We start from the raw sequence: 11,266 nt of genomic DNA on the forward strand, positions 1-11,266 counted from the left end.
AGGTAACCCTCAACAGCATCACAAGAAGTGGACTTAAAAGTACAGGTAATTTACAAATAATTGTGATTGCAGGTACAAATGAGGCACTACTTTCTTTGGTGGTTAATTGCATATATGGACACCTCATCTGCATGAACAGTTGTGATAAATTAAGATATGCTAAATGCATTAGCATGTTTGCAAATCAGATGCTGTTCTTAGGGAACAACAGTGATACGCATCCACCATGGTGACCTGATTTTATGAGCAGGGTCATTTTAATCATGCTTTGCTACAGATGTTTTTACAATATGTACTTAAAATGTACTTTAAAAATAATGTACAAATTTTTTAGAATATGAATCCAGATTCACTTTCTGTAATTACTGGAAGCTTGACAGTGTAGCCAGTTGTGTATCATAAAATGGAGGAATGAGAATGAGAATGAGAATGAGAATGAGAATGAGAAAAGGGTGAGAATTTCAAATTGGCATAATATGTTCCAAATCAAATACCTGATCTGTAGGAAGACAGATTTGTTTGTGCTTGTTGTCTATAGGATGGAGCAGAAGCAGGAGTGAGAGTACTGATGGGCTGAGTATCAGAGCAGTACTGGTCAAGCCTGCAACAGTCTGCATGTTTGATTCATTCTGTCCTAGAAGCTGTTTTACAGAATAAGAATTCAGGAAATTGGGAAGAAGCTTACACATCTTCCCAATTGAAATTATGAGCACTTCAAATCTAAGAGGAACTGACATGCTACTGGATGCAGCTTCATACCTGGTGAACTTGTGCCACGACTACCTCTAGTCTTCCTGACCTTTTAATATAGCCAGTCTTAGTGATAATGCATTTAGGTTTTGGAGCTTTAATCTTGAGCGGGAAGACAGAAGGCTGGACAGATTTTTCCAGTTCACACAATCCTAAGATTATAATATGAAGAAAGATTATAATATATACAAGGATTTTAATACAAACAGTGGTTAAGTAGTGGAGTGATGGGGAGGGAAACTTGAATTTTGGTAGTATCTCAAGTAAGTACCTCCCACAACATAGTCTTCCAAAATGCCTTACCTGCAAAGGTATTAAGATAGTAGTTTTTTACTGCATAGTAGTCAGAATTGATGTCTGGGAAAAAACCAATTCGAGACAAAGGAGCGTATGTTTGTGATGAAAAGTCATTATACTCTCTGATGATATCTCGTCTCTCCAGCTTTCCCATCCAATTCTTCCTCTTAGCTATCAGTCTCCTGAGCACTGAAAAGGAAATACAAATATGAGACAGTTCACACAAATAATTCTATAAAAGCTGTATCTTTTTCAGTTCACAAGAGCTTTTGCTAGATAAAATAAAAACATGACAGACCAAATGCTGGCCATGCACATTGATATTGTGGATGCAACACGTTTTGTTTTGAATAGATGGTAACCTTGGGAAAATAGAAATGGCTTGTCTGAAAACTGTCTCATACCACTCTCTTCCTGTCTTTCAGACTTACTCAATGCACTGTCATGCTGAATCTTTCTTATTTTCTCTTCTTTAGCCTTCTGATGATTTTGCCAGTGGTTGTTCAAGCGCATGACATTCAGCTCATTCTGATTCTCCTCTCGCCTCTGCAGCAGCTTCTTAAAGACTTCCATTTGAACCTTCTGCAACCTGCAAGGAAAGAAAAGGTCAGACAGTATTGAGTGTACTCTGCAGTGTTCTGTGCAATGCTGTCACCATCAAATCCTACATACAAATATTTACAAATACTTACAAATATTTACAAATAGCTCATACTGCATATCTCATATTCAATCTTTCATTTTAAAAGGGGAGTTAAGCATTGGTAAAATGTATTGTGGTAGCAGACCTGGAGACTAAATTTAAGAAAAACACCCCTTCCCCAAATCAGGGTATTTTCACAGAAATCGAAGGCTTGTTGTAACCTTCAGCCAATCCTCTAAACCTTCTTGCTCCTCCTCTATTCAGCCAATAATTAAAAGAAATAAAATAGCATAATTGGACTCCTACCTATCTATTTCCTCTTCTCTATAGGCCCACTCCTTCCTTTCCATAGCCTCCATCATCTTCAACCTCTTTGCAATGTTTGAGGGACTGTCCATGGGTGGCAGAGCTGCTTCCCAAGCACGTTTTTCCCGGATGCGATCAATAATCTCCATCTCGGCTTGTCCTGCTGGCAGTCCCCGACCTTACAGGGACAAAAAGCATTAGCTCTTTGGAAGATTGGCAAATCCTACAAATAGCCACCACCAAAACGTATGAGAGAGCTGGATGGGTACAGGCCCATGTGGTAAACACAAGCAGAACTGTCAAAAGCCAGAAGTAAATACTTCTAAGGCCAGTGAGATTCTACAGTATGAGGCATGGTAGGACCTGCAGTTGCTACAGTTCAGTGCACGCTAACACTGGCACGTCATTCTTCTATTGCAAAGGGAGAGGGAGAAAAGCTTTTCTAGGAAGATACTTTCTGAGAATGAGCACTTTGGCATGTGCAGTGTCCATCATCGTTACAGGTGAGACACTGGGAGATGAGGATCACAGGTATGTTCCAGGGCAGCAGTCTTCATACTCTTTGTTTTAAATAATGTTCAAAACTCAGAGCAGCTGAAGAACAGTGGGTAAATGGAAAAACTGCTCCTAGTTCACATTTGTGAAACATGACCTTTTTCTTTTGAATGGTCCTCAAAACTCTTCATTAAATGCCCCAGAACAGCACCATTAAGTAGGGAAATATCATACTTATTTTAGAAACAGCATGCACACGAAAAAAGACCGCCAAAGCTGGCAACAGACTCGAAACCTGACACTGAAAAGAAAAGAACTTCCTTTAAAGAGGTGACAAGATTATTATAATTTATCTTAATTTCACAACTCACCCCAAATGAGTGTAGCAAGTGTCAGAATTTCAGGGACTGAGCCACTGCGGACTATATATTCAGGGGAATAGGGATCTGTCTGTGCTTCACCATCCCTGTAATCTGTCTGTGTCCCCAGAGTTCGGAACACGAGGCCAAAGACCTGGCTGTCTCCTGCAGCTGACAGGACATGCAGCTCTGTCCTAAAAGGAGGTGCAAGATGGAAGACTGGTCACATTCATTAAAAAACTTACACACAAACAAAGCGGAAACACATCAGTCAAAGGTGAGAGTCTTAATGTGTTTCAGTTTATCTTAACATTACTCCCATTGATGTTAACTCCATTATCTTTGATAAAAGCAGACAGAGGCTACACTGAGTCTGAAACACACTCCTTAAGTAAATAATCCACAAAGCTCCTAGTTTCATCTCTCATGATTATTACATACAAATTGTCTCTACCTATCCATTCTAAAGCATTGCCTTTAATAGACACAAAATTGTTGAAGTACTACTCCATGAAGCAGACTGCTTCAATTTAGTTTACGTGTTTCTCTTTCCAACAATTCCAAAATAAAAATTTAATTCTGATATAAGCATGTGCAATTTCCATTGAGTCCACTAGGAAGTGAATTTTATTATGTGACCTCAAAATTTGATACTCTCTGAAAACCACATTAGACTGCATTACTGATGCTCTACATCTCTGAGCAGCACTGCATCTATCACAGCGATTGTAAGAAAATATCAGAAGATTTTTCAACAATATTGCTCTACTAGAGAATCTTCTTTGCAATGGTATATCTTCTAGAATTCAGAGACATCTAGCTTTCTGTTTCAAGCTTCCTAGTCTTAACATACTAGAGGCACATCCTTTATTCAAAAAGCACTACTTATATACTGCGAGCAAATTCTGAAACAGTCCATCATCTATTTCCTCTAGAATTCTCAATGATGAGAGCAGCACCTTACCTCTTAACAAGCTTTTCCTGTTGGTTCATTATGAAAAATAGTGGTCACCAAGCTGGTGACCAAATAGTTGCCTGATCTTTTTCTGGTGAGATGTTACCCATTACAAAAGTAATTTTCCAAAAGTCACTACTTACTCTGTCTTTGTATCGGCTTCTAGAACACCTGCTGGAGGCAGCTTAGAAGAGCTGAGAGGTCTGAAGAGAGAGAATGAAAGTTAGACAACAAGGATGAGCCTAAAAGATCATTCTGGTTCAGAAAAACTGCAGGCCACTAAATTCAGTGGAGTTAATACTGATTTTCCACAACTGTGGTTCTGTTAGTTGCATGTTTAAGAATTATGCCTAAGTATTAAAGAACTCTTTCATAGCTAAGGAGGAACAGAGGAAGTTTCACCAGTAAACACCAGGACTAAGTGTTATTACAAGTCAAAGCAGAAAGTGGAGTTGCAAAACAAGACAATTACTAAAGTTAGTTTTGAGTGTGTTCCCAATATTTGGTGTATGTTTCACTAATTAGTTAATTTTTTCACTTCACTTCCACTTTTTTGAAAGAGTAGTGAGATTTTTTGGAATGAAATCCTGAAATTCATTCCTACAATCAGCTGATAAGCTGGTTTGGACTTATCTAATTTTATTGTTTCTTTTTTTGCAATATTTTACGAGGTATCTTTAAAGTGATTTGGGCTCAACTACATAATAATAATTCCTTCCTAGGCATTTTTATAGTTTGCATATTGCAGCTCTCTATTGATTTCCCTTAGCCTTTGGGAGACTTTAAAGTTTAACTTCATACTGCAGAAGATAACATCATCTTTGTTCTTTTAAAACTGTGGATAAAAAAAACCATAATAGACTTCAACTTATTAAACTTAGCAATTTTTTTATATTTAAAGTGGATATAGTGGCCAATAGCTGCTAAGTAAAATAGTGAATGCAATTCAAAGTGTATATGACTAAGTCAAGAATGCTTATATGGTAGCTGTTGGTTCAGATCTTGAGTCCATTGCTGACCTGTAGTGCCTTTGTGGAAGGAGCAGAGCAGTCCTACAGTAAGGGATATGGATGAAAAGTTAATCAAGGCTTCCCTTTGTTCCCTTTCTGCTCATGGCAGAAACTGGGAGTTGAAAGGTTCCTTCTTAAGAAAACACCTTTCTAGGGGTCTGGAGAACCACACTGGCTTTCTAAATATCTTCTTCCTTTGCACAGGATGATCTACAGCCCAAAGCTTTCTTATTAAGTACAGAATGTCTGATATATTTGCTTATATGGTAACTCATGACTGAAAATTCTGTCACAGTGTCAATTTAGAAAGATCTTGTGTTTTAAGACCTGGTTACTATTAAAATTTTCTATTTTATCAAAGTACTGACAGAAGATACAGAAAAATAATGCTCTGGCGTTTACTTAGGTGCTCTTGAAAATGCACAGAAAGAAGTTGAACCCTGTTTCAAATCAGTTCATTCCTTACCGTGCAAAATATTTGTAGCGATTCCTTCCATCAACTTCAGGATCTTCATACACAACCTGAGGTATCTGAAGAGAAGACTGACCTCTGAAAGCCAAAATACAGGATATCATTTAGGAAGTACATTCAGAGCAGTTATCTTTATTGCTTATGCCTTTTTTTTTCCTCTCTCTCCCCTCTGGTTGCACTATCCAACATGCACACTACAAATTCCCCCCAAGCCTCACACTTATACAAGCAATTATATTTTGGTTTTTTCACATTTACCTATGCAGCAAAACAGTTTGACACTTTATTTCCCGCTACATGTGGTCAAGAAATGGTCTTTGTGGCGTTTATTAAAACCTTCTTATGAGCTTGATATGAAAAGCATTAACCACTTGTACATGCTTGACTTTGTAAAGGAAACCACTTTTATTGGAAGTGGGGGGAACAAGCTTATTATCTTAAGAGTGAAACACTTTCCAAGTATGTGTAAAGACGCAGAACGAGCAAAGCAGAAGATATTTTCTACCTTTGAAAAGCAGGTAAAGAGATTTTGAGCAAATGTTTGAAAATTTAGAATCAGCAATTTCAATTTGAGTTCTCCAGTAAAGGAGAAAAATTAGGACAATCACAGGAATGTTTAAAAATCTATGCTGGAACAACCATATCTTTTGCAAGAACACTTCTTTTTTTTTCCCCCATTTTGAATTTTAATTAGGCAGACTGTTTAAATTTTTCACTCCAGCATCTTGAAGAGTCTTCTTTAAGGCTTTGGAAGATCATGTGGAAAACCTCATTAAGGCAGTCAGTGAGATAATGGGTAAAACTGAGAAATTTGGAAGTTATTAATCAGGATTGCTATTTGATTTCAAAACTGCTTTATACTCCAGTCTTACTCATCTCAACCTGCACAGTTGTTAAAGACAAAAAATATAAGTTATTTCCAGAGAAGTTGTGGATGCCCCATCTCTGGAAGTGTTTGAGACCAGGTTGGATGGAACTCTGAGTGAAAGGTATCCGTGTCAATGGCGAGGGGATTGGAACCATATGATCTTTAAGGTCCCTTCCACCCCAGGCCATTCTATGATTCCATGATGATTTTATTTCTCTGAGCTACGTATAAGGCAAGTCCTGAAGGCCAGTTTTTCTATAAGACCATTTTTGGCAACTTGTATGAATTCTGACCTCAAGATGTATGGGCTTGTGGGTATTTGGGTTGGTTGCTGATGCCTGATTTTAATTACAAAGGTATATTTACAGAGATACAATTAACAATACTTAACATCGCTCGACAGCTGAGATCAAAACAGAGGATTACATGCTGAGACCAGTTGACTTCCAAGCCCTCATCTAATTCCTGCAAACTGTGCTGTGGAATCTGGGGAGGCACAGTATGGCTACCTGCCACAGGAAAGCTTTGAGCGAGACGCTTCATTAACCTCCAGTGACACACAATTTACTGCCAAGGTAAGTTCAAAGTCATCTCTTCCCAAAGCTTTCAGTCACATCACATAAGAAAAGAGAAGGGAATATTTTGAGATGCAATGTCGTAACCCGATATACTTGCTCAGCACTAATCAACCTATTATTGTGAAGTTGTGTTTGTAATTCAAATGAGTTAATTGAGCTGATGGCTAGTTCCATTAACTGACTCTTTACATATCAGACTGTTGCTCCATCCAGATGGATTTGTGTTTCATTCAGCACAGGTGGGCACTTATTCTTATGATCTAACTTTATTAGCATAAACCGTTCATCCTGTTATGGTATAGTTATAGGCACAATGGGAACCCAGGGAAAAAGCCCTTTTTATTCCACAGATCCTGCCTCTTGCATGTCCTTGACTTATATTTGCTGACTTTGCTGAAATAAACAAACATTTATTCCCAGTAACCTTGCAGAGGCAATGCAAATACTGAGAAGACAGCTGGGAAATATTCTGTCTTCCGTATCAGCAGCACTGTCAATCAATGCAGGTTGAAACAGAGGGGATGTATTTCTCATTTTTTGTTAATGGCAAAACATTTTGCAAATATATGTTGTTGAAATGTAAATTAACTTTAAAGCAGTGCAGGTGTCAAGTTGTTACAGAATTGCAGGCAAAATGTAAGAAGCCACCGAGGTGTTCATGTGCTGGGGACAGTTTGAAATACTGAAAATAGTATTAAGAAAAAAATACTCCAATTTTTTTTTTATTGTGGAAATTAGAAGAATATGCCTTTGAAACAGAACAAAACCAGGTGTGAAATCCACTGTATCACTCTTGAGCATCTTTGATTATTGTCTGGCATGTGGCAGAACTCAGTTACCAGCAACCCCAGAACAAGCACCATCTGAAAAGCCCATGGTCTAAAGTCAGTTTCTTAAAGCAGAAAGAACCTTTGAAGACAAAAACCTAGGCTGCTGCCCACAGTCTTGAATACAGCTACAAGAGGATTTAAAACCTGTGGTGTGGCAAAACGCATAAACTTTTTTTAAATATATCTGCTGAATTAGAACCCAAATTGTGACCCCAGGAAAAAGCTCAACTAAGAAACCCCTAAAAATGTGGTGCCCTGGTTCAGGCCCCAAGGACCCCGGAAGGAGCAGCAAAAGCAACCTAACCAGCTGCAATTGCACGGGACTAAAATCAAAGAGCTCCCACTGAAGTAACACACATGAGTCACTGAAGTCTTCATAACTCATCTGATCTGTAAGAGATTGAAATAACTCTCTTCTTTTTCATGGCAACCGATGCAAAGCAGATAGCACAGGGATGAAGGAATGTGCAACATCCACCCTGTAAGAAACAGATGGGTAACCATACTCCACAACAGCTGCAATCTCTTAATTTCAAGGGAGATATAAGTAGGAGCAAATTGCAGTCATCTCCACTTCAGCGTGCATGGCTTTTTGTTGGCTTTGTTCGTATGTTCATTTTAAATTGTCCAACCATAGAACACTTACACAGCAAGCTGCTGAAGAGCCTCCAGGCGCTGCTGAGTCCTCCATCTTCGACCAATATATGCAGGCACTGGATCTTCACCCTTGAAACACAAACTGCAGGCTGGAAAGTGAATCAGTCCAGTAGCCATGCTTCAGAATATCAGTGCCTTCACCTAGCATTTGTGTAGACACAAAGAAGAGAGGCTGTAATTTAGCCACTTCAAACAGCATTAAAGAGAGCAGAATTCCAGCCTGCTGTGATTTACAGGACTGCACATTTGGGATGGGGAAAGAAGGCAGTATACGCATGCTAATGATGTCAGCTAGTTAGATGGTTCTTCTCAAGATGTGGAGCATACCAGACTAGCAGCAGATGCACAGATTTGTCTTCTGGCTGTTTTCCAGTGCTAAACTTATACTGAAAACCAAAAGGTCTAACAGTTTGTTACATAAAGAAGTTAGTGTGCAGTAACTGTGAATGTGCAGCAATGTGAACTTCTAGCACATTACCCCATGTAACTCCCTCCTATTTCTAGTGCTCTAGAAATTAAGTAACATATTCCACTTGCAGGGTAAAGTCACATTATTTTATACTGGAACAATTTTAGCATTTGTTAAAAATAACTCAAAGGGAGCTAGCATACAAAAATGATTACATTAAACATCTAAACCCTTCCTTTTAAGGACTAATTTCCCTGGGTAGATATACCTTAAATTGCTAAATTTATGGTTGCCGATAAATCTTTGCAATCATAAGTGATGTATCTCTATTGGCTTGAGCGTCTGTAAAGACTAAAATCAGAACTGAGTTGTGAATTGACCCTTTCATTTCAGCAGGTGCTAACTCAAATGCATACAGGTGACATTTCAAGAATACTCGCCAGAATGTAAGACAGTGTCAGTTGATGAAGATCTAGCCACCCTACCATGAGTAGCTGCTTGCTGTGCCCAAAATTATATTTTTGTTCCATTTATCTTCAAAAGGAGTTCAACTTTTGCGCGTTTGGAATACCCTATGAACAAATAGTACCACAACCTCTGTCCATCCCAAATTGTGAAGCTACAGATTAAGAATTCATGGATATAGGGTTTTGAATTGCACATTATATACTTGCTGATTGATTCTAAAACATGTTTTATGCAAGAGTCTGCCACCACACCCATCTGCACCATTACACCTGTGACATGGCAACTTTAGTGACAGGATGCCTGCTTACTTCATCTGGTCTGAACTGTTACCACAGCCATATTGTTGCAAGGGTATCACTGATAACAGGCAGTGTTCCCAGCTCTGTCTCTCTACTGACAGGCAGACAAATACTTTTTTGTTTTCATGTAGATATAAGAAATATTCTGAGATAATGTAGTAAGAGACATCCAGCAACATTCTTCACAAAAAATTCTCCTTGACTCCATTGTTGGAAAGCTGCTCAGGGCTTTTCTCCTTGCTGTACAGCAATGAAGTCTGAGTTCAGAGTATCTGTCTTGCAGCCTCAGCCACATGCCTGGCTTCAGGAGGACTCTGTTTAAAATCCAATTCATTGTGCAGGTGCATCAAGTCTGTTTTCCTCTGGCATTCTACCTGTATGCACCCGGTGCAGCTATCAGTCACTGCTGTCTGAAGGTGTGACTGCAACCCCCACAGACATGCCCTAGATGGTTTTAAACTAGCTAAGGGGAATACTGACAGCAGGGGAGCAAATGCAGTAGGAAGCTAAGCACGGGCTAGCTAGGTAAGGATTAGCTAGGAAGTTAAACTCTGCTAACTCTGTATGAAGAATCAGCATAGATTTGCTGGCTTTACTGGCTGCTTAGATGTTGCTAGGTTTTCATTTTAGTCTGTGTAGACTACAATGATCCGTAGTGTAAGTATCTCCCAAGGAAAGCGAGGAACTGTGTGAAATGACAGCTCTGCTTGAGCAACAGCCCAGCAGCTGCCCACTTATTTTATTAGATCTAAGTAACATATACAAGCTATAATTACCAGCATTTGAAGACAGTCTATTAAAAATACTGACACACAGCTTAGGAAATTAGTCAGAATATGATGCTGGGTATTTCTAGGCTGCTGTTACAGGGTCACTGTAGGCCAGCAATCATGGCTACTCCCTGTGTTGTCCTGTTTTAGATAAATCTTCTTTCTTTTCTTTTTATTTTGCTGGTTTTAGGGAGCAGCTTAGGACTAAGACAGAGTTTCTACCCATGTGTATGCAGAAAAAGACAAGGTGAACATGTGAGCTGTCTTTGGCCAACACCTACCAGTCTATCACCAAGTTGAGCGTGGACATTTGACTTTGGAGGCTCCTTCTCACTTCACAGTGTGTACAGAGGGTCTACTTACATATTTGAGTAATCAGCACGAATCATCAGGCTCCACTTCCCTCTTTAAAAGTCTGTCTAAAAGAGAGTATAAAACGAACTAAAAAGAAAGAACTGAAATATATGTCTCTGTATCAAACAGACAGATGTCACCATCATGCAAATGAGCCTCAGAGCTGAAATCCTACTGTTCTGTGGAAGATACAGGTGAAAAATCTAGTAGAAAAATCTGCTTCCTTTGGAGGCACCGTCAACTTGAACAGAAAATGTGATGACACGAAACATTAAAAGGAAGGCATGGTGCAATGGTAATCAGTGGAAATGCCATACTGTACATGATGCTTCCCTCTGGGACACAGAGCTGGCTTTGCTCCAGCTAATGTTTCACGGTCCCAGCCTCGCTGGAGCCGCCAGCCCTATCGCTTGCCCGCTGCTCGGGCGGCACCCACCTCGTGCCGAGCTCGGCGACGGCGCCGGGGCCTGGGGGGTCCCTGGGGCGGGGGTCCCTGGGGCAGGGCAGGGGGAGGCCTCACGCCCCGTCCCGCCCAACTCCCGGCCCCGCGCCCGCCGAAGGGCTCGGCCTTGGCCGTACCGGGGCCGCCGGCCGGGGCTGCAGCGGGGCGGAGCCGCGGGCAGGGCGCTGCCGTGTCGGCCGGGCTCGGTACCGAAGGAGCAGCCGAAGGTCCGGCCGGGAGCGCGTCCCCACCGAGCGGCTCCGGCGCGGTTGCCGTTCCCATGGCCACGGCGGGCGGGCGGGGC

The 11,266-nt window shown here is 40.4% G+C and overlaps 1 protein-coding gene across 4 annotated transcripts in view; it reads right to left on the reverse strand.

Moving 5' to 3' along the window:
* The window catches only part of CFAP91 (cilia and flagella associated protein 91), a 30,312-nt gene extending 19,311 nt beyond the window's left edge, over positions 1-11,001 (reverse strand). The window contains exons 1-10 of one of the 4 annotated variants that reach the window (XM_068181956.1): positions 10,957-11,001; positions 10,448-10,521; positions 8,210-8,361; positions 5,282-5,365; positions 3,949-4,008; positions 2,863-3,044; positions 1,997-2,174; positions 1,479-1,636; positions 1,054-1,236; positions 760-902 (exon numbers count right to left, since the gene is read on the reverse strand). In XM_068181956.1, the coding sequence (XP_068038057.1) occupies positions 760-902; positions 1,054-1,236; positions 1,479-1,636; positions 1,997-2,174; positions 2,863-3,044; positions 3,949-4,008; positions 5,282-5,365; positions 8,210-8,337 (1,116 nt within the window). In that variant the 5' untranslated portion in view covers positions 8,338-8,361; positions 10,448-10,521; positions 10,957-11,001. Of the gene's footprint in view, positions 1-759; positions 903-1,053; positions 1,237-1,478; positions 1,637-1,996; positions 2,175-2,862; positions 3,045-3,948; positions 4,009-5,281; positions 5,366-8,209; positions 8,373-10,447; positions 10,522-10,837; positions 10,926-10,956 lie in introns of those variants that run through there. The other 3 variants (XM_068181953.1, XM_068181954.1, XM_068181955.1) reach the window with 3 other exon arrangements.
* Between the last annotated feature and the right edge of the window lie 265 nt (positions 11,002-11,266).

The sequence above is a fragment of the Anomalospiza imberbis genome, chromosome 2 (assembly GCF_031753505.1).
Source record: "Anomalospiza imberbis isolate Cuckoo-Finch-1a 21T00152 chromosome 2, ASM3175350v1, whole genome shotgun sequence".
In the NCBI taxonomy this organism is placed as follows: domain Eukaryota; kingdom Metazoa; phylum Chordata; class Aves; order Passeriformes; family Viduidae; genus Anomalospiza; species Anomalospiza imberbis.